The sequence below is a fragment of the Tauraco erythrolophus genome, chromosome 28, assembly GCF_009769465.1.
Source record: "Tauraco erythrolophus isolate bTauEry1 chromosome 28, bTauEry1.pri, whole genome shotgun sequence".
NCBI classification, from domain to species: domain Eukaryota; kingdom Metazoa; phylum Chordata; class Aves; order Musophagiformes; family Musophagidae; genus Tauraco; species Tauraco erythrolophus.
Window position 1 is genome coordinate 3,036,988 of NC_141492.1, and position 20,287 is coordinate 3,057,274.

Consider the following 20,287-nt stretch of genomic DNA (forward strand, 5'->3'; position numbering starts at 1 on the left):
TTCGCGCCTTGAGTGCGGGGGCGCATCAAGGGGGCACCCCCCATAGCCAGGCATTAGCGGCACATTGGGGTACGGCTCCTCTCAAAGCTGGGGGGTGCCAGGACAGTCTTGTGCCTGCTGCAGCCCTCCTGGTACTTGTTCTCCATCATCGGGGGGGCTGGCGACAGCTTCTTGGAGGCCCGAGTCAAGGCGGGCAGCATGTTCACGTAGATGACCGTGTCTGGGGGGGCAGTGGGTGTTGGAGGAGGGAGGCATAGCTGGCCCTGTACCCCCAAGATATGGGGTACGGGCACAGGGGTATGCAGGGCAGGTGGGTATGGGGGTATCTGGGCAGGGGGGTACATGGAACAGGTGGGCACAGGGGTATTTGGGCACAGGGGTATGCGGGGCAGGTGGGCACAGGGTACATGGTGCAGGTGGGCACGGGGGTATTTGGGCATAGGGGTATGTGGATGAGGTGGGCACAGGGGTATTTGAGCCCAGGGCAGGGTATGAGAGTAGGTTGGTGTGGGGTGTCGGGGGGTAAAAGGGGCTTGTGAGTATTTGGGCATGGGGTAAGATGGGCACAGGGGTACTTGGGGATGGGGTATTTGGGGACAGGGTTACCTGAGCTCCTGCGCCAGCGTCGGTAGCCAAGGAGGGCCAGTCCCAGGAGGAGAGCCATGCCCCCCAGGGCCCCCGCCAGCCCCCACACCAGCCCTGTAAGGACACCCAGTTGGGGTTACCCCCTTGGCACTGCTGGCACCCAGGCACATGGATGCCAGGCTGGAGGGGACAGCAGAGACAGCAGGGACACACTTACCTGCCGGATGTTCTCCATCAGCTGCTGCCAGTGAGGAGACAGCAGTCAGGGATGTCCCTGTCCCCATCCCCGTCCCCATCCCCATCACCATCCTCATCCCTGTCCCTGTCCCGTCCCCGTCCCCATCCCAATCCCTCCCGCACCGTGGCCACCCCAAACCCAGCAGGCATCTCCCTCCACAGACCCTATCATCCCCCCACAATGATGCCACCTCCCAACGATGCCACCGACCCCCACCATGACGCCATGTCGCAGGGACCCCACTAAGGCCTCCCGGGGAGAAGGGGCAGAGCGGGGAACACCCCGGTACCTGTGCTGACGCTGAGCAGGGTGCCATTGCCAGTGGCCGTGCCATGGTGGGGGATCTCGAGGGTGACCCGGCAGATGTAGAGCCCGGCATCGTCACCCCGCACCTGCTGGAGGCTGAGGGTGGCCCGGGGAGGGTGCCAGGCCAGGCGGAGGCGAGGGACACAGAAGGCCGGAGGGGCGGGGGCGGTGGGGCGCAGGCGGGTGGCACACAGCACCCCCTGCCCCGCATCCTTCACCCACTCGAGCCGCAGCAGGTCCCAGGGTTCAGCCACCAGCACCCGACACTCCAGGGTCACCCCCCTGCCCGCTGGCACCCACACCTTGCCCGGGTCCTGGCTCACCTGCAGGGCACCCACTGCCGGGAACAGCGGCGGGGGCACAGGGGGCTGTCACCTGCCACCACCCCGGTGGTCCCTGCATGTCCCCCCTCGCCGCTGCCTCTGGCCACACGCCGCTCTGTACATCACTCACTGTCCCCATCCTGTCCCCACACCACTGTCCCCATCCTGTCCCCACACACGCTATGGGGCCCCATCCTGTCCCCTCCCCGTGTCCCCCCCCCCATCCCCACTGCCTCTATCCCGTCCCCCCACCCATCCCCACTGCCTCCATCCCATCCCCTCCCACTGCCACATCACCCACCTCTGTCCACGCACCCGACCCATCCTGTCCCCATGTCTGTCCCTTGCTCTGTGACCCCAACCCCTCCGGTGTCCCCTCAGGACCGATGTCCCCCGCAGCCCCCCCGCCCCGGCCATCACGCAGGGGTCACCATGAGCCCCATCACCCCCCACAGTGCCCCCCAAACAGCCTGTCCCCACCCCCCCAGCCCAGCCACAGGATCCCGGGCACCGCCCCCCCCAGCCAGCCCTGTCCCCTCACTCACCGCCAAGGAGGGGGATGAGGACCCCAAGCCCCCACATCCCAGCACCAGCCCAGCCACCCTGCTCCGAGGGGTCCCTGTCCCCAGCTGTCTGTGTCCCCGAAGTGCCGCTGTCACCGCAGCGTCTGGGCCTCTTGTCACCCGCCGTGACGCCACGGCTTCCTGCCACCGTGCGGCACAGCCCAGGGTGGGGGCACGGGGATGGGGATGGGGATGGGGACGGGGACCGGGATGGGGGATGGGTATGGGGGACGGGGACTGGGATGGGGGACAGGGATGGGGATGGGGATGGGGACAGGGACTGGGATGGGGGACGGGGATGGGGATGGGGATGGGGATGGGGATGGGGACCAGGATGGGGGATGGGGATAGGGACGGGGGTCGGGGATGGGGATGGGGGACGGGGACTGGGATGGGGACGGGGATGGGAACGGGGACCGGGATGGGGGACGCTGTCCAGAGAATGGGCAGGGGATGGCACCGCCTTGGCCCACGTACTCCAGCCTGGCCCCACGTATGGGACATGCCACTTGGGGAGCCCCGTAGGACCCCCCTAGGAGAGGACACATCCTGACCCCAGGGGGGGCTGGGGGGGCCCAGCATGGCTTCACTGGGAGGGTGAGGATCTCATACTGGGAGACACCTACCCCCCAGCATGGCAGTGCCCCCGCTCTGCCCCCACCCCAGCACCCTTGTGCCCCGTCCCCCCAGAGGTGCCCCTGCCGTGGGGTGGGGGTCCCCAGACCCGGGCGTTCGTGGCCCCCTTGGCCGGGGGGTGCCGGCTTGGGGGGTGTCGGGGCCCCCTCGCCGGGGGGAGCCCATGTTCGGGGGGGGTCAGGCCCCCCCGTTCACGGGGGCGGCGGGTCCGGTCCGGGGGGGGGGGGGTGTGTGGGAGGGTGCAGTCCGGACTACAACTCCCAGCATGCCGCGGGGCACCGCCCCGGCCACGCCCCCGGCGGGCGGACTACGCTTCCCGTCGTACCCCGCGGCGGGGGGGGCGGGGCCGGGCGGGGCGGGGGGCGCCGCTCCCCCTTTGTTGGCGGCGGCGGCGGCGGGGCCGGCCCGGTATGGGCGACCAGGTGGGGCCGGGCCGGGCCGGGCGCGGGGCGAGACGGGGGGGCTGGAGGGGGGGAGGGAGAGGGGATGGGGAAGGGGGAGGGAGGGCGGAGAGATGGGGAAGGGGAGGAAGAGGAGATGGAGGGGGGGAGGAAGAGGAGATGGAGGGAGGGAGCGATGGAGGAAGGAGGGATGGAGGAGGGAGGGAGGGAGAGAGAGAGATGGAGAAGGAGGGATGGAGGTCTGGAGGAAGGAGGGATGCAGGAGTTAAGGATGGCAAAGGAGGAATGGAAGAGGGAGGGATGGAGGGGTGCCAGAGGGGTGTAGGGGGTGCAGGAGGGATGGAGGGGTCAGGAGGGGTGAAGGGGTGCGGGAGGGATGGAGGGGTGCGAGAGGGATGGAGGGGTGCGGGAGGGATGGAGGAGTCAGGAGGGACGGAGGGGGTCGGGGGGGATGGAGGGGTGCTGGAGGGATGGAGGGGTGCAGGAGGGATGGAGGAGTCAGGAGGGATGGAGGGGTGCGAGAGGGATGGAGGGGTGCGGGAGGGATGGAGGAGCGCTGGAGAGGTGGAGGAGTCAGGAGGGATGGAGGGGTGCAGGGGAGGGTGCCAGGCTGTCCCCCCTTGCCGCCCTCGCTCTGCTCCCCCCCCACTTGCCAAGTCATCCCGCTCCCGCCGTGCCAGCAGAGCCCCGGGCACTGGGTCCCCGTGGCGCCTGGCACGCCTGGGCCTGGCAGGGACAGGCAGCCGAGGGACGGCGGGGGGCGGCGAGCACGGGGGGGGCCGGGGGTGCTGATGGTGGGCTGGGGGCGCCGGGCAGGAGGCTCTTCGGAAGATCATCACCACCCTGGCCGTGAAGAATGAGGAGATCCAGAACTTCATCTACTCCCTCAAGCAGATGATGCAGAATGTGGAGGTACCAGGGACCCTGCCCTCCCCCCGGGGACCCCCGCCCTGGCACACCGGGGGGGTGGCACCCGTTGTGACCGGGGCATTGTGAGCAGGCCAACTCGTCGCGGGCGCAGGAGGACCTGGAGGGCGAGTTCCAGTCGCTGTACGCGCTGCTGGACGAGCTGAAGGACGAGATGCTGATGAAGATCAAGCAGGACCGCGCCAGCCGCACCTACGAGCTGCAGGTCAGTGCCCCCCCTACGTGTCCCACCCACCCACCCATCGGTGTCCTTGCCCACCGCTGCCTCTCTCCCTTCCCCACGCCAGGCCCAGCTGGCAGCATGTGCCAAGGCCCTGGAGAGCTCGGAGGAGCTGCTGGAGGCGGCCAACCAGGCCTTGGAGACGGCCAACCACCATGACTTCCCCCAGGTATGTCCCCACTGCCACGGGGTGGGGTGTCCTGGTCTGGCTGGGGGTGTCTCGACCTCCCCTCTCCTCCTTGCCAACCGGTCGATGCCACTCCGGGGCTTCGCTCACCCCAGACGGGCACCCTCCTTTCTTTCTGTGCTGGGGCAACGCTGGGCTGGCTGTGCCCGCTGCGGGGCTGGGCGGGAGCATGGAGACCCCCCAGAGCTGCCTGGTGCCCTTTTTCTCCCAAGACAAAGGGACACCATGGCAGGGACATGGGTGGGCACCAGTGAGCATATGGGATGCTGTGCTGTGGGGGTGCTGTGCGTGGGGTACCGTGGCAGGGACACGGGCATGCTCTGCCACACTGGCACCAGAGCGGGTGTCCGGGCACGCTGTACCGCGCTGGCTCCTGGCACTGCTGTCTCACCTGCTTTTTTTTTCCTCCTCTTTTCCTCCGCGCTCTCAAGGCTGCCAAACAGATCAAGGATAGGTACGGCACCCCCGTGCCCCCAGTCCCACTAACCCCCCCTCCTCCCAGCCAGGGCCCCGTGGTGGGTGGTCCCATGGGTGCTGGGGTGGCACCCCGTGGTGGGTGGCACTGCCCACCCTCCCCACAGCCACACAGGGCAGGGGGTGAGCAGTCAGGGCTGGGGGGGTGGCTGGCATCCGGCCCCGCTGACCCTCGTCCCCATGTGCCCCCCGCGCAGTGTGACGATGGCACCCGCCTTCCGCCTCTCGCTCAAGGCCAAGGTGAGCGACAACATGAGCCACTTGATGGTGGATTTTGCCCAGGAACGCCGCCTGCTCCAAGCCCTCGCCTTCCTGCCAGGTATCGCCCGCGGGCAGCAGGTGACGGGGACACGAAGGGGACAGGGCACAGCGGGTGGGTTTCTCCCGGTGCAAGGGAAGGGCAGTGTCAGGGGCATGGAGGGCTGTGCCAGCCTGGCAAGGGGACAGCATGAGGATGAGGGTCCAGGGTGTAAGGGGTCTGCTGGGTGCCAGGAGAGAGGGTGAAGAGCGAGGGGGGGGCGCCAGGCCTGGGGCATCCTGTGGTGTCTCATCCAGAGGGGCAAGAAGGTGCCAGGGATGGAGGGATGATGGGGGGGTTGGACAATGTGCCTAGGGATGAGGTGGGTGCCATGCTCGGGGTCTCTGGGATGCCATATGTGGGATCCCTAGGGTGCAGTGCCCATGGGTGCCACACTTGGGGGTCTCTGGGATGCTACACATGGGGTCCCAAGGGTGCTGTGCCCATGGATCCTGCGGGTGCCATGCCTGGGGTCTCTGAGGTGCCGAGGCCATGGGACCTATGGGTGCCCTGGGGGTGCTGGGGGTACCCTGGCTGGCAGCAGGGCTGCAGTGAGTGTGTGTGGGGGACACTGGCATGGCTGCTCCTGTGGGCAGTGCCCAGCACCCCCGAGATCGACCTGGCGGAATCACTGGTGGCCGATAACTGTGTGACGCTGGCCTGGAGGATGCCCGACGAGGACAGCAAGATCGACCACTACGTGCTGGAGTATCGCAGGACCAACTTCGAGGGGCCGCCCCGTGCCAAGGAGGACCAGCCCTGGATGGTGGTCGAGGGCATCAAGGGCACCGAGTACACCCTCTCCGGTGAGGGCGTGGGGGCAAAACTGGCCCCAAGTGTGCCAGGCTGGGAGCGGGCATGGCAGGTGGCGGAGGCTGGGGCTGTCCCAGGGGGCTGGGTGGCAGTGCCAGGCTTTGTAGGGGACATAGGGGTGCAGTGCCCCACTTTGTGACCCTGCTGTGCCCACAGGGCTGAAGTTTGACATGAAGTACATGAATTTTCGGGTACGGGCGTGCAACAAGGCTGTGGCAGGCGAGTTCTCTGAGCCAGTCACTTTGGAAACTAGAGGTGGGTAGCTGGGGGTGGCAGGGCACCCGTCACCCCCACCTTGTACCACCCCATGCTGCTCCTTCCCAAGTGTGCCAGGGGTCTATGAGCCCTCGGTGCCAGGTGGGAGGTGGGGGGGGACGTGCTGACGGTGGCTGTCCCCAGCGTTCATGTTTCGGCTGGACGCCAGCACCTCCCACCAGAACCTGCGCGTGGAGGAGCTCAGTGTGGAGTGGGATGGCACGGGTGGCAAGGTGCAGGACGTCAAGGCCCGCGAGAAGGATGGCAAGGGCAGGACAGCTTCACCTGCCAACTCACCGGCCAGGTAATGTCACCCTCCACCCCTTGTCACCCCAGTATTGCCCACCCTGGGTGATGCCAACCCAGCCCTACCCTCCTCACTGGCATCCATCTGTCCTAGGGTGGTGCAGTCGCCCAAGAGGATGCCCTCGGGGCGCGGGGGCAGAGATCGCTTCACTGCCGAGTCCTACACAGTTCTGGGTGAGAGCCAGGGGCACCCACTGGGTACTGGTGGGGACCCTGCAGACAACCAGGGGTGCCGGAGGGGATGGGGGACACGGAGGGGAGAGGGTGGCTCTGAGAGCACAGGGCATGATGGAGGTGGGCATGGGGCACCCAGAGGGACCTGTCGGGGCTGGGGACAGGACGGGGCACCCTGTGGGTGCACCAGGCAGAGCCGTGCCCGGTGCCTGCAGGTGACACGTTGATCGATGGGGACGACCACTACTGGGAGGTGCGGTACGACCGGGACAGCAAAGTTTTTGGCGTGGGGGTGGCATATCGCAGCCTGGGCAAATTCGATCAGCTGGGGAAGACCTCAGCCTCCTGGTGCCTCCACCTCAACAACTGGCTGCAGGTCAGCTTCAGCGCCAAGCATGCCAACAAGGCCAAGGTGCTGGACGTGCCCGTGCCTGACTGCATCGGCGTCTACTGCAACTTCCACGAAGGTGGGTGTGGGATGGGGTGGGGATGGGGCAGTGCTGAGGGTAGGCACAGGTATTTTCACCACCTTGGGCACCAGTGTGTCCATCATGGGCCTTGCCACCACCATCGCACCAGCATGTCCACCTTGGGCATCACCATGGGCACCAGTATGCCCACCATGTGCACCACCACCATGGGCACCAGCGTGTCCACCATGGGTGTTGCCGCCACCGTGGGCACAAATATGTCTACCACTACCACCACAGGCACCAGCATGTCTGCCACGGGCACCACCACCACCATAGGCACCAGTGTATCCACCATGGGCATTGCACCACCATAGGTGCCAGCATGTCCACCATGGGCATTGCCATCACCATGGACACTGTACTGGGGGGTCTGCAAGCTCTGTGTCCATCCGTGACCACCCCCTCACTGTGCCCGCAGGGCTCCTGTCCTTCTACAATGCCAGGACCAAGCAGCTGCTCCACACCTTCAAAGCCAAGTTCACGCAGCCGGTGCTGCCTGCCTTCACGGTAAGGGGCAGGCAGGGCTGGGCACCTCCTCTGGGGCTGCTAACGGTGGGGTTCAGCCCCCCCCATCCCTGTGCCAGCCTCCCCCCAGCCCATCCCCACTCCTGTGCCCGCAGGTCTGGTGTGGCAGCTTCCACGTCTCCTCGGGCTTGCAGGTGCCCAGCGCAGTGAAATGCCTCCAGAAACGCAACAGCACGGCCAGCAGCTCCAATGCCAGCCTGCCCTAGGGCCGTGTGCCTCCCCCTCGGCGGGCACCCCCCAGGCAAGAGCACTGAATGTACCCCTACCCCTCCCACCCCAAACCCACCCCCCTACGCCGCATTGGCAGGGCTGTGCCAGCCCCCAGAGTTGGGGTGTACTGGCACCAGTACAGCCAGCTGATTCCCCACAACTCCATGCCACCCCCCCTTGATCACTGGCACCGGACTGGGCACGTCGCCCCTCACCACCGAGAGCTGCTTCGAGCCTGAAGAATAAATTGGGATGTAGGTGTGACACGGCCGTGGCTGGGGCACGGGCAATGGGTGGCAGTGGCCCAAGGTGGGGCAGGGGCTTTTTTTGGGGGGCTGGGGCGTGTCCCAGTGCCACCCCCATGGCGTGAGGAGCTGCAACAGGGCTGAGCACAGCAGTGCCTTTATTTGGGATGGCACCCAGGTCGATGACCCCCCAAATATGCGTGTTGGAGGTCCATTGCTGCCTCCCACCCCTCCCAATGCCACCCAGCCCTAGGGGGGTGCCCAGGCCACGAGGGACTGGGGGCAGCTTTGCCTGGAGCAGGGGGCACTCCACTGCCCCAGCTGGTTCCTGGCACGAAGAAGGGGGGCAGCTGGACCCCCCAGCCACTGCGCTGGCACCCATCAGTCCTCGATGAGAGCTCGGCGCAGCTGCAGCTTCTTGGCAAGCTCTTCCACCATGCCTGTGCCATGGGGGGGGAGTCACCGCCTGGCAGAGGACCCGGGTGCCCAGGGACCCCCCCACCCCACCAGTGACCCCGGAGTGACCACTCTGCTCCACCACTTGTCCCCAGAGCCAGCGGCAGGACCCAGGTGTCCAGGTCCTGGCACCCCCCCCCCACCCCCCGCAACACCCTGCACTTCCAGGGCTCTCTGTGCCCCCCTCCCCAAGGCATCCGGACCCCCCCTCCTTTACCGTGGTCGTGGGGTGGCAGCAGGGCTCGGTGGTGGGCAGGACGGGGGGCAGAGCTCTTGGGGGGTTGCTCATCTGTGGAGAAGGGCAGGGGTGAGCATGGGGGTGCCCCCCCCCCCCCCCCGCCTCAGTTTTCCCCAAGCCCAACTGGCCTCACCCTGCTCATTCATGTAGGTCCGCTCCTCCGGGATGGCCCCTGATGGTGGGGGTCTCCTGCCCACCCCGGGCGGCTGCAGCGCAGGGCGATGGGTGCTCGGGGACAGCTTCAGAGCACTGAGAGGGGGCTGGGGCATGGGGGCAGCCAGGGGGGGCTCACACCCCCTCCAGGTCTCCTCCCCATTCTCACCATCTGTTTCCACGAATTCTGGAGCAGAGATGGGGAGGTCACGAACCCCCTGACACCCCCAACCCCCCCCCTCGACCTCCAGTACCAGCCTGTGACCCCCCCGCAGCTCTTCCCCCCCCAAAACCATCCCACAGCACCCCAAGTCACCCCAACCCTCGCGCAGCTCTCCAGCAAGCACCCCAAAGACCCCCCCCAGATGCCCTCCACCACCCCAGCCACCCAGAACTGCACCCCATGCTGTCCTGCAAGACCCCCCCCCCCCAGACCTCGCTGAGCACCCAGAGCCCCCTGGCCCCCCCCCAAGCCCCCCCTGAGCCCACCGAGCCGCGGGCTGTACTCCTGGTGCAGGGGCCGCAGGCTGCCCTTGCTGCGCTCCACGAAGTACTGAACCACCTCCGCCAGCGAGGAGCAGCGATGCTGGGGGGGACACACGCACACGGTGTCACTTGGGGACCCCCCCCCCGCCATGGAGACCCCCCCTTCTATAGCCTCCCATTCCATGCCCACTGCTCCTGGGCCCTGGGCGGGGGGGGGGGTCCCAACCCCTTGGGTTGCAGTGCTTTGGGGTGTCCCAGTCTCTTTGGGGTACCAGTCCTTTGTGGCTCAGCCCTTTGGGGAGTCCCTGGCCTTTTGGGGTCCCACCCCCTGGGGTATCAGCCCTTTGGGGGTCCCAGTCCCTTGGGGGTCCCAGTTCCCAGGGATTGTAGCCTTGGGGGGTCCCAGTCCCTTGGGGGGGGTCTCACCCTCTGGGGGTCCCAGCACTTTTGGGGTCCCACTTCCTGGGGTACCCAGCCTTGAGGTTGTCAGGCCCCATGGGTGCCAGTTCCTTGTGGGTCCCACACCCCAAGTGCCCTATTCAGGTGGGTGCCAGGGGGTCCTTGTCCCCAGGGCCAGCCCAGCTCTGTCCCACGTCACTCACCGGCGTGTCCACGTCGATGACGTAGCCCTGGTCCACGAGGTTCACCCTGTAGTGCTTCAGCAGCACCGTGCTGCCCCGGGGGGCTGCGTCAGTGGGGGCTGCCACGCTTCGCACAGGGACTCACACCCCATGGGCACCCTCACCCTGGGACCACCCCTCGCACGGGGACCCGCACCCCATGGAGACCCTCACCCTGGGGCCACCCCTCACATGGAGACCCGCACCCCATGGGCACCCTCACCCCATGGGGACTGTCACCCTGGGGCCACCACTTGCATGGAGACCCTCGCCCCATGGGGACCCGGACCCCATGGGCATCCTCACCCTGGCGCCACCACTTGCATGGGGACTCTCAACCTGAGGGGACACCCTTTGCACGAGGACCTGCACCCCAGGCCACTCCTTACATGGGGACCTCCACCTTGATGCCACCCCTCACACGGGGACCCATGCCCAGGGTGACACCCCTTGCACAGGGAGCTGCACCCCACGGACACCCCTTACATAAGGACCCACACTCTGGGGACACCCCTCACATAAGGACCCACACTCTGGGGACACCCCTCACACAGGACATGCGCCCCAGGGACACCCCCATCCTACAGGGACCCTCACCCTGGGGCCACCCCTCACATGGGGACCCTCACCCTGGGGACACCCCTCACATGATGACCCATGCCCAGGGGGACACTCCTCACTCAGAGACCTGCTCCATGATGCCACCCACCCCTTGTCCCCCATCCCCACTCACCCGTTCAGCTCCTGGCGCGTGGTGACAGAGACCCCCGGGCCGTGTCCCCCGGGGCGCAGCACCATGTTCCCCCCCTCCTCGCTCCGCTCCAGCAGCCGCTCAGCCTCCAGCCGCGTCACCTCGAAAAAGCAGCTGGGCACCCTGGGGACACCCCTGCCCTGTCACCCCCCCGCCACGCCAGGCCACCCCCAGCTGTGCCACCCAAGCCACACTGGGCCACAGTGCGTCCCAGGGAGGATGGAGACCCCACCCCCGAAACCCACCCGACTCACAGTGGCTCGGGGGGGCTGGGGGTGACCAGGGGGGTGGGGGTGACGGGACACTCCAGGGTGGCCTGATGGTCCCGCTCCTCACGTAGGGCCTCCGAAAGCTGGAAGATGTGGCCGGGCAGCAGCTCCAGGTCGGTGGGCACCTTCATCTGGGGGGGTGGGCATGGGGTGATGGGCACCGGTCAGTGCCATTAGGACCCCCTCAGACCCCCCCAGGGCCAGCGCCCTGTGCCCACCTCCACCATGGTTAGGATGAATCCGCGCCACATCTCCTGCGCCTCCGGGCTCTGCGCCTGCCAGGGACAGGGGACACGGTGCCATGGGGGTGGCCTGTCCCCTATACCCTCTGTGTCCCCATACCCTGTCCCTTGTGCCTCCCCTCAAACCTCTGCGCCCCCCCTAAGCCTGCCCTCTGCCCCCCAGAACCCTGTTCCTGTGCTTCTGCATCCCCTGTACCCCCAAATCCTGCCCCTTGTGCCCCTCAGTGCTCCTCTGTCCCCCCAGTGCCCAAATCCTGTCCCCTCTCTCCTCTGTACCCCCAAATTCAGCCCTCAGAGCCCCCATGTCCCACCAGTGCCCAAATCCTCCCCCCTCTGTACTCCCAAATCCTGCTCCCTGTGTCCTCCCCAATCCTGGCTGTTGTGCCTCCCCTCATACCCCTGTCACCCTGAGCCCCCCCAAATCCTGTCCCCCTCCACCCTGTGCCCCCCTCCATGTCCCCCAGCCCCCTCTGTCCCCAACTCCCCACCAAGGACACCGGGTCTCCCCCAGCCCCCTCCCCACCCTGCTTGGTGCCCTCCGTGTCCCTCCACCACCCTGTGCCCCCAGCCCCCTGGGGTACCCCCAAAGCCCCTCGGTGCCCCCTGCAATGGGGTGCCCCTCACCTTCAGTGTCACCTCCTGTCCCCTCAGCCTGAGGATGAGGACCCCGTCCGCAGCCCGCACGGCCACCACCTCGCCCAGGTCCAGCACCTCCAGGGGCTGGGGGCACCCAAGCGTGGGCCCCCCGCCCGCCACCACCACAGACATGAGTGTGCCAGGCCTCAGCCCCCTTGCCCCGTTCCCCTGCCCCTCACCCTGCCCCAGCCTGGGGAACCCTCCCGCAGTGTCACCCAAAGGTCCCAGACCAGGGCTCCCACCTTAGGGGTTCCAGTTCTGGGGTCCCAGTCTGGGGGTGTCCACTCTGGGGGGATTCTGGCCCAGGGGTGTCTCTGGGCTCCCACCTTGGGGGTCCGAGGGGTCTCAGCCTGGGGGAACCCACCCAGTCCCACCCAAAGGTTTCTTGTCCGGGGGGGTCCTGGCCCAGGGGTGTCTCCGGGGTCCCAGCTTGAGGGAGGGTCCCAGTCCTGGGGTCCCAGCCTGGAGGGGTCACAGCAGTCCCACCCTGAGGGGGTCCCAGACATGGGGGTCCCAACCGGCAGTGCCCATGCGGAGGGTGTCTCAGCCCGGGGTGTCCCCAGCCTCAGAGGGTCCCACGGTGGGCACGCGGGTGGGGTCTCAAAGGTCCCGGCCAGGACAGCCCACCCGCGGGTCCCGGTCCCGGGGGTCCTGCCTGAGACCCCCCTCCGTACCTTGGAGTCCCGGGGCCCCCCGTAGAAGGCGAGTGTGAGCCCCCGCAGCCCGGCCCAGACCCGCCGGTAGCCCTGTGGGGCGGGACGGGACTCAGCTCCGCCACCGGGGGCTGCGGGGGCCACCGGGACCGGCACACCGGGCTCCGCGGGGACGCACCGGCGCGGCCCCGGGCGGCGGAAGGGACCGGGGTGTGGCGGGTGGTGTGGGGAGGTCGGTGCCGGGGGGTGCCGGGGCTCGGTCCCGGGGAGTCCCAGGGGTGCTGGGGTCGGGCCCCGGGGGGTCGGTCCCTGCGGTGCGGAGGTGGGTCCCGGGGGGTCGGTCCCGGGGGGTGCCGGCCCACCTGGTCCCGCGGCCCCCGTTTCTCCACGAAGCCCTCGTAGCTGTGCCGGGGCCGGGGTCGGGGCCGGGGTCGGGGTCGGTCCCGCCGGGGCGGTGGCACCGGCCGGGCCATCTCCGCCCGCGGCCGCTGCAGGAGCCGCAGGTGCCGCCGGGCCGGGCCGGCCCCTCCCGGGTTACGGGCACCGGGCAGCCCCGCCCCGGGCCGGGGCGAAGGGCAGCGGGACGGGAGCTACCGCCGGGGCGCGGACCCGGTGCGGCGGGAGCGGGTGTCAGGGCCCCGGTGCGGGTCTGTGTCCCCGTGTCCCCCCCCACCCCCGGTGCGGCAGGTGCCGGGCCGCCCCGCCCCCCGCAGCAGGTTCCCGTGCCCCCCCCCGCCCCCCGCCCCGGTGCCGGTGTCCCCCCCCCCCCCCTCCGCCTCGGGCGGGGCGGGGCGCGCGGGGCCGCCCCATCACGTGGGGCCGCCGCCGCGCGCACCGGGGGGAGGCGGGAGCGGCGGGAGCGGCGGGAGCGGAGCATGGCAGGTACCGGCGGGCGCGCGCGCACCGGGCACGCACGCACAGACACACGCACCGACCGGCCGCACACGCACGCACGCACCGGCCGGGGACACGCGCACCGTGCACGCACCCCCCACCCCCCCCCCGCACCGTGTGCGCGCACGCACCTGCGCACGCTTACCCCCGTGCACGCGCGTGTGCACCTGCGCGTGCTCCTGCTCGCGTGTGCGCGGGCACGCCGGAGTCTCGGTGCGCGCCTGCACCCGGCCGGGCACCCCGGGACACCCGTGGGGCAGGAGCGGGGGGGGTGGGGGGGTGGGTGTCCCCCCCGCACCCCTCTGGGGTCACACCGGGCTCTGGGGACCTGCTGGGCCACCAGCGCCTCGTCTGCACGGCCCCGCGTCCCCGTGTCCTCACACCCCCGCATCTCCCCCCGGCCCCCAGTGTCCCCCACCCTCCTGTCCCTGAGTCCTCACATCCCTGTGTCCATCCCACCCTCCCCGTGTCCCTGTGTGTCCCCATCCGCAGGCAGACACGAGGTGGGGGACCCAAGTGTGCTCTTGGGGGGGACACCCATGGGTGCTGCCCCCCGGGGAGGACCCCACGCAGCGTGTCCCATCCCTCAGCGCTGGTGGCCGCCTCCCCCGGCGGGGACGAGTGCCTGGAGGAGGATGAGGATGAGCTGGAGCCAGGGCTGGACGAAGCGGAGACCGAGCCGGAGGCTGGGAGCGGGGCGAAGGCGGCGGGGGGCACCCGGGGGGCCGTGCTCACCCGCCGCGGCATCACCCTGCGCGTCCTGCTCCGTGACGGGCTCCTCGAGCCGGCCCGCGGCGTCCTCTCCATCTACTACTTGGTGAGCCCGGCCGGAGCGGGGACACGATGGGGGACAGGGATGGGGGGACGGGGCGGGTGCCTCCTCGGCTCACCCCACGCTCCCCAAGGGCAAGAAGTTCGTGGGGGACCTGGGGGCGGACGGGACGATCACCTGGCAGGAGACAGGGCAGGTCTTCAACTCGCCCAGTGCCTGGGCCACCCACTGCAAGCGCCTGGTGAACCCCGCCAAGAAGTCGGGGTGCGGTTGGGCGTCCGTCCGCTACAAGGGCCAGAAGCTGGACCAGTACAAAGCCGCGTGGCTACGCAAGCACCAGCCCAACGAGCCACCCGCTGAGGAGGTGGGTTGGGACCCCTGTCTCTGGGACCCTCGGGTGCCCCCCAAAATGTAGGGGGAGGTGGGTGCCAGCCCTGTGCTGCCCGCAGAGCCTGGCCAGCGAGGCTGAGGAGGAGGAGATGCCCGAGGAGGAAGAGGAGGAGGCGACTAGGGAAGGTCGGGCGCCCGTGATGGAGCCGGTGGCTGCCAAAAAACCTGAGGAGAAGAGCAAGAAGCAGCAGTGCAAGAGCCTGGCGGAGCCGTCGGGGACAGGTAAGGTGACACTGGGGTCCCGGGGGGGACGCTGGGTAGCCCTGGCAGCGGTGACTGGGCGTTGTGCTTCGCAGATCCTGGCCCCCCGGGGAAAAGGCTGGAGAGCAAACCCCGGGTGCCCGTCCGCTACTGCACCCTGGGCACCCGCGACTCTGCCAGGTAGAGTGCAACGGGGATGGGAAGCCGAGCCCTGCGGGTGCCACCGCCAGCCTTGCGGGGAAGGGGCCGGGGGTGGCTGTGACATGGGGGCTGTGGCTCTTCCAGGAACCCCCAGACCCTGGTGGAGGTGACGTCCTTTGCCGCCATCAACAAGTTCCAGCCCTTCAACGTGGCCATTTCCAGCAACGTCCTTCTGCTCCTGGTGCGTCCCCTCCCCAGGGTGGGGGACAGGTTGGGACATCTGTGCTGGCGCTGGGGACACCCGCAGGGAGCAGGGGGGTTGTCCCCGGTGTCGTTTTGGGGACTGAACTCTTGATTTTAACTTTTTCCTTTAGGATTTCCACAGCCACCTGACGCGGAGTGAAGTGGTGGGCTACCTGGGCGGGCGGTGGGACACCAACACGCAGCGTAGGTAGCGGGGTGGGTGGGTGGCTCCCCCCCAGCCCCTGGCAGAGCCACCCACCCGTGTCCCCCCCCACCCTGCAGTGCTGACGGTGCTGCGAGCCTTCCCGTGCCGGAGCCGCTTGGGCGATGCCGAGGCTGCCGGTGCCGTGGAGGAGGAGGTAAACTGGGGGTGCGGGGGGGGTCCGAGGGGGTCCCAAGGGACCCGGACCCACGGCGTGTGCCCATCCCAGATCTGCCAGAGCCTGTTCCTGCGGGGGCTGTCGCTGGTGGGGTGGTACCACAGCCACCCCTTCGGCCCCGCACTGCCGTCCCTGCACGACATCGACGCGCAGATGGATTATCAGCTCAAGCTGCAGGGCAGCGGCAACGGCTTCCAGCCCTGCCTGGCCCTCATCTGTGGTAAGAGCCCAGTCCCTGCCGGCTCTGGGGGTGCTGGGCTGCCGTCACCCCCCCCCCCGTGTCAGCCCCATCTGTCCCCGGTCCTCGTCCTACCCCCCTCAGGACCCTACTATCACGGCAATCCCGGCGTGGAGTCCAAAATCGCGCCCTTCTGGGTGATGCCACCACCGGAGGTAAGCGGTCGCCGTCCCTCGGTGGCGGGGGTGTTTGGGATGGGGGTGGTGCTGGTGCTGTGGGGTGACCCCGCTCTTCTGTCCTCCAGCAACGACCCAACGACTACGGCATCCCCATGGACGTAGAGGTGGCCTACATCCAGGACGGTTTCCTCACCAATGATGTCCTGCAGGAGATGGTGAGCGTGGGGTGGGGGCCCCAAAACCCCCATCCACCCCATCAAGGACAACTCCCCAACCCCATCGGGGGAGCTCGGTGGGCTTCCACCACCGGTCCCCATCCTGCCGTTAGCCCCGGTGATGGCGATGATCTCTTCTCCATCCCCACCGTGCTGCCGCGGTCTTGGTGCCACAGGGGTGGGGGGGCCACGTGCCCGACCCCCGGGGCAGCCCCAGGACCTGCAGCCCTTCTCTCCGCCCCCCATCCCAGACGCTGCTGGTGGAGTTTTACAAGGGAGCCCCCGACCTGGTGAAGTTTCAGGAGCTCTGGAGTCAGGATCAGACCTACCTGGACAAGCTGAAGGTGAGAAGGGGGCTTCCTCCGCTGGGCTGGGTGGGGAGGGGGCTTTAGCCGGGGCCTCAGCTCCAACCACCCAACTGTTTTAATTAACTGGGCTACGTCCCCGTTCTCAGGGCTCCCTGGCCTCCCGCACCCCCAAAGACCAGAGCTTCACCCACATCCTGGAGCAGATCTACAGCCTCCTCAAGCTCAGCAGCTGAGGGGCCGGGAGCCCCCCCCTTCGACTCGGACCAGCTGCCATCCCAGCAGCCAGCGCTCGGCTCAGCTCGGCTCGGCAGCCTCCCCCCAGCCCAAGGGGCTCACCCAGACCCGGCGCCGGGCAGCACCGCGGGGACACCGCATCGCCCGCCGCTCCATTGAGCTCATCCGAGGGGTCCTGGGACCCCGCCAGCTCCTGCCCGGGTGCCCCACGGCCGCGGCGGCCCCGGGGGCAGCGGTGGAGGGGAGGGCGGTGGCGGTGGTGGGAGTCTCGGCTGTAAGTTGTTCGTGGAAGTGGTAGTTGATTAAAGAGCAGTTCCCGAGACGTGGCCAGCGCGCGGCTCCGCTGCCCTGGGGACACCTCGCCGGCGCTCGCAGTCAGGGACCGTGCTGGTGGCCTCCAGCCACCATCCAGCTGGACCAGGAGGCCGATCATCCAGGGCTGCTCCTCCATCCCATCTCGGCCCCACAGCCCAGCCTGGCACTCACGGAGAAGACGCAGCCGGTAGAAAGAAGAAAACATTTAATACTTTCGTTCAGAGATACAAGTCGAGATTTGTGGGTCGTCTTTTTTTTTTTTCTTTCCCCTAAAAACCAGGAGAAACCATTACAAAACCAAAAAACCCGAACAGTCTAACATTGCATTTCAATCCACCTGAGCAGGAGCCAGCGTTCCCAGGATGCGACCATGGTCCCCAGCGCCAAGTGGACAGAGGCGAGGGTCCCAAGGACACCAGTCCCTGGGGCTCCCCATGCTGCTGGGAGCGGGGGGGAGCTGCCTGGTGCCCCCCCAGTTTGGGACCGGGGTCACCAGTCAGCCCGCCTGGAGCACAGCGTGGCAGGGGATCGGACATACATCAACATGCGCCGTGAAAACCATTAACAAAGGGGCTGCGTAGCTGTAACGGGAGCTGGGAGCAGCAGGGACGGGGATGTGCCGCAGCACGGGCCCGGGGTGGAGCTGGGGCTCAGCCCCCAGCCAGGTGGGCATGGTGGTAGCCAAGGAGGGGTGCCAGAGCCCGGCCGAGGCCAAGAAATTGGGGAAAAGACCACTTTTCTAGCAAAGAAAACCACAGAGTTGAGTGGGAGGTGGGCTGAGCACCGCTGCTGCCAGGCCCCATCCTGACCCCCGTAACACGCTGGGAGGCTCGGGGTAAGGGGGTGGCAGGATCGGTGCCGTGATGTACGATCCCTCTTCCCACCCAAGCCAGTGGCAAGGAGGGTCGCCGTGGGGCAGAGGTGTGGGGAGGGGGGTGCAAGAAAGGCACATGAGGATCAGCTGAGCTCCGGCCCCATGGCCACCGAGTCCTGGTCCTGCGGCACGGGGTGCCGACGGCTCCCGGCGAGAGGAGCCACGACCCGCTCTGTTCCATGGTGGGTAGACCCCGGGCTGTGGCCCGAGTGCCCCCCTGCTCCCTTAAATGATCCCCCAGCTCTGATGGACTCGGTCTGAGTTTGCAGCAGGAAAAGCCAAAGGTCCAGAAGCAAAACGAAGGGCAGAAGGGAGCAGCCACCCCCTTCGGAGTCAAGCTCCGCGGGGAGGGGGCAAGAAGGCTAAGAGCAGGCAGGGGACATCCCTGCTCCGTCTCTCTCCAGGGTGGGGAGGGACAGCACAGAGCCCCAGGCAGGGCTCGGCACCCCAGGCAGGGCTTGGAACCCTGGGCACGGCTTGGCACCCTGGGCAGGGCTCAGCACCCTGGGCACAGCTTGGCACCCTGGGCACAGCTCGGCACCCCGGGCAGGACTCAGCACCTGCGCCGTGGGGTCAGCTTAGTGTTTGATGGGTGTTGTAGTGTCGCTGTGCTGCAGCATCCCTCCCCTGAGCCCTCGGGAGCGAGGAGAACTGGGGTCCTGCAGCGGTGGGCAGCCGTGGGGAGAGGGGTAGTGTTCAACGGGGTGGGGGGGACAAAGGTTTTGCCCCTTGGTGAAGCCGGGGGGTGCTTCACCCCCTGCCTCTGGGCTGCACATCTCCCCGCGCTGATGCTCAGCGCGAAGGATGCATCCCCCAGCTCTCCCACCTGGCTCATCCGGATGCTCGACCCAAAAGAAAGACAAAAACTGGAGAGGGAGAGGCCCGCGGCAAACGTAGAGCCGGGGCGGGGGACGCGGCAGGGTGAGCAAAGTACCGAAGTTCAAGCACCAGAAGGACAAAAAAAATAAAAAAAAAAAACCACAATTAAAACAACCAAATTCACACGGGGTGAGGGGGGCCGTCCGACCCTTCTGGCTTGTTCCCTGGTGGCAAATCTCACCCCGAGGTGACACGGAGATGACAGTGGCCCTCTCCGGCGGTGGGGCCGTGTTGGGATGGAGGCGGAATGGAGGCTCAGCCCCGCGGGAGCGGAGCGGGGCCGGGAGCGATGCCGTTTCACTGAGGTAGCGGAACCAGCACTTCCACGTAGTTGAGGGGGAAGAAGCCCGACTGGCCGTTGATCATTCCCTCGTACCAGTTCTCGTCGATCTGGTTGGTCAGGGTGATGATGTCGCCCTCCTTGAAGCCCAGCTCGCCGTCGTTCTCCGGTTCGAAGTCGTAGAGCGCCTTGCAGCAGGGCTGGTCCAGGGGGGCTGCGGGGAGAGGCGGGGGGGAGAGGTGAGCCGGACCCCCGCACACCCCCTTCCTCAAAGCCCCGGCTCTGCCAACGCCGGGGATTCCTACCGCTGGTGCTAACGGACACCTGCCGGATCCGGACAGCGTGCGGGATCGTCGGCTCTGCCGGAGCCGGGGTTCACACAACTGGTTTCCTAACGCGGCTCTGCCCTGCCCGGGAGAAGCTGGCCCTTCGCTTTGCCCCCACCACGGTGAAGTACGAAACTCAGCTTCAACTCCTCACTGCCTTTGAGCTCTCTTGTCCCTCCGCCATCTCGCGGCAACCACGTCCTTCACGAGCTTCTCCCAAAGCGGAGTCCCACCTCCAGCACCCCATGTGCTGCCTGTTCCTGCTCGGAGTTCCCCTGCGGTTCAGCTAAATTCCGACCTAAGTTAGATCAGAAAAGCCACGTTGTTCCTCCAGAGATGAGAGAAGCTGCTGTGCGGTCCCTCGGTTAGTCAATGGTGGGGTCAGCCATCGGTACGTGGTGGAGGAGGACCCCAGGGGGGTCCCTTTAGGGATGTCACCCCGAGGGTGGTGGGAGGGAGACGACTGTGACTGCCTCTCTGCGCACACGGCTTCAAATGGCTTAGCAGCAAGACCCCCCCCAAAAACAGGGAGAAGAATCAAAGTGTCCTTCCCACATCTCAGCTCCGTGATTTAAACATCAGCCCTTTCAACTGCCAAGGGGATGTTTTAATAGCAGAGAAAGTGCTCGCTCTGTCTGTGCACTAACATTTTGGGACGGGCAGGTGCTCAGCTTTGCAGCCGTAGGGATCCTATTGAAAAGGGATCGAGATAACAGAGACCACTGGGGTCTGCAGGACTCCCCTTCCCCTCCCTCTGTGCTACAGCTCTTCCAACCAGGGCAGGGGGAATGGCACGAACGGCAGCCAGCACGTCT

General features: G+C 67.6%; 5 protein-coding genes across 6 annotated transcripts in view; 2 read left to right on the plus strand and 3 right to left on the minus strand.

The window, feature by feature from the left end:
* Positions 1 to 53: 53 nt before the first annotated feature.
* Positions 54 to 2,034, minus strand: LOC147526735 (uncharacterized). The gene is made up of 5 exons (XM_086627513.1): positions 1,998 to 2,034; positions 1,113 to 1,466; positions 803 to 826; positions 607 to 699; positions 54 to 220 (listed from the first exon to the last, which is right to left on the minus strand). Exons 1-5 carry the CDS (start codon positions 2,032 to 2,034, stop codon positions 54 to 56), a joined length of 675 nt encoding a protein of 224 aa, XP_086483639.1.
* A 1,026-nt stretch (positions 2,035 to 3,060) lies between these two features.
* On the plus strand, positions 3,061 to 7,910 carry FSD1 (fibronectin type III and SPRY domain containing 1). The gene is made up of 13 exons (XM_086627665.1): positions 3,061 to 3,073; positions 3,869 to 3,964; positions 4,053 to 4,184; positions 4,267 to 4,368; positions 4,818 to 4,840; positions 5,058 to 5,179; positions 5,755 to 5,964; positions 6,128 to 6,226; positions 6,371 to 6,530; positions 6,627 to 6,706; positions 6,922 to 7,173; positions 7,598 to 7,686; positions 7,800 to 7,910. Exons 1-13 carry the CDS (start codon positions 3,062 to 3,064, stop codon positions 7,908 to 7,910), a joined length of 1,488 nt encoding a protein of 495 aa, XP_086483791.1. The 5' UTR covers position 3,061.
* Positions 7,911 to 8,540: 630 nt separating this feature from the next.
* STAP2 (signal transducing adaptor family member 2) lies at positions 8,541 to 13,136 on the minus strand. Its single transcript, XM_086627514.1, has 11 exons — positions 13,026 to 13,136; positions 12,685 to 12,756; positions 11,999 to 12,094; positions 11,351 to 11,407; positions 11,118 to 11,263; positions 10,846 to 10,986; positions 10,095 to 10,164; positions 9,496 to 9,592; positions 8,987 to 9,193; positions 8,833 to 8,904; positions 8,541 to 8,599 (listed from the first exon to the last, which is right to left on the minus strand). The coding sequence occupies exons 1-11, from the start codon at positions 13,134 to 13,136 to the stop codon at positions 8,541 to 8,543; spliced, it is 1,128 nt and encodes a 375-aa protein (XP_086483640.1).
* A 402-nt stretch (positions 13,137 to 13,538) lies between these two features.
* Positions 13,539 to 16,797, plus strand: MPND (MPN domain containing). Its single transcript, XM_086627515.1, has 13 exons — positions 13,539 to 13,545; positions 14,148 to 14,374; positions 14,463 to 14,693; positions 14,779 to 14,941; positions 15,016 to 15,100; positions 15,206 to 15,302; positions 15,436 to 15,508; positions 15,587 to 15,663; positions 15,736 to 15,904; positions 16,007 to 16,077; positions 16,167 to 16,256; positions 16,508 to 16,600; positions 16,711 to 16,797. The coding sequence occupies exons 1-13, from the start codon at positions 13,539 to 13,541 to the stop codon at positions 16,795 to 16,797; spliced, it is 1,470 nt and encodes a 489-aa protein (XP_086483641.1).
* Positions 16,798 to 17,301: 504 nt separating this feature from the next.
* SH3GL1 (SH3 domain containing GRB2 like 1, endophilin A2) overlaps positions 17,302 to 20,287 on the minus strand; it is a 30,776-nt gene continuing 27,790 nt past the window's right edge. For both annotated transcript variants that reach the window (XM_086627655.1, XM_086627656.1), the window contains exon 10: positions 17,302 to 19,360. In XM_086627655.1, coding sequence (XP_086483781.1) covers positions 19,164 to 19,360 — 197 coding nt within the window. In that variant the 3' untranslated portion in view covers positions 17,302 to 19,163. The remainder of the gene's footprint in view (positions 19,361 to 20,287) is intronic.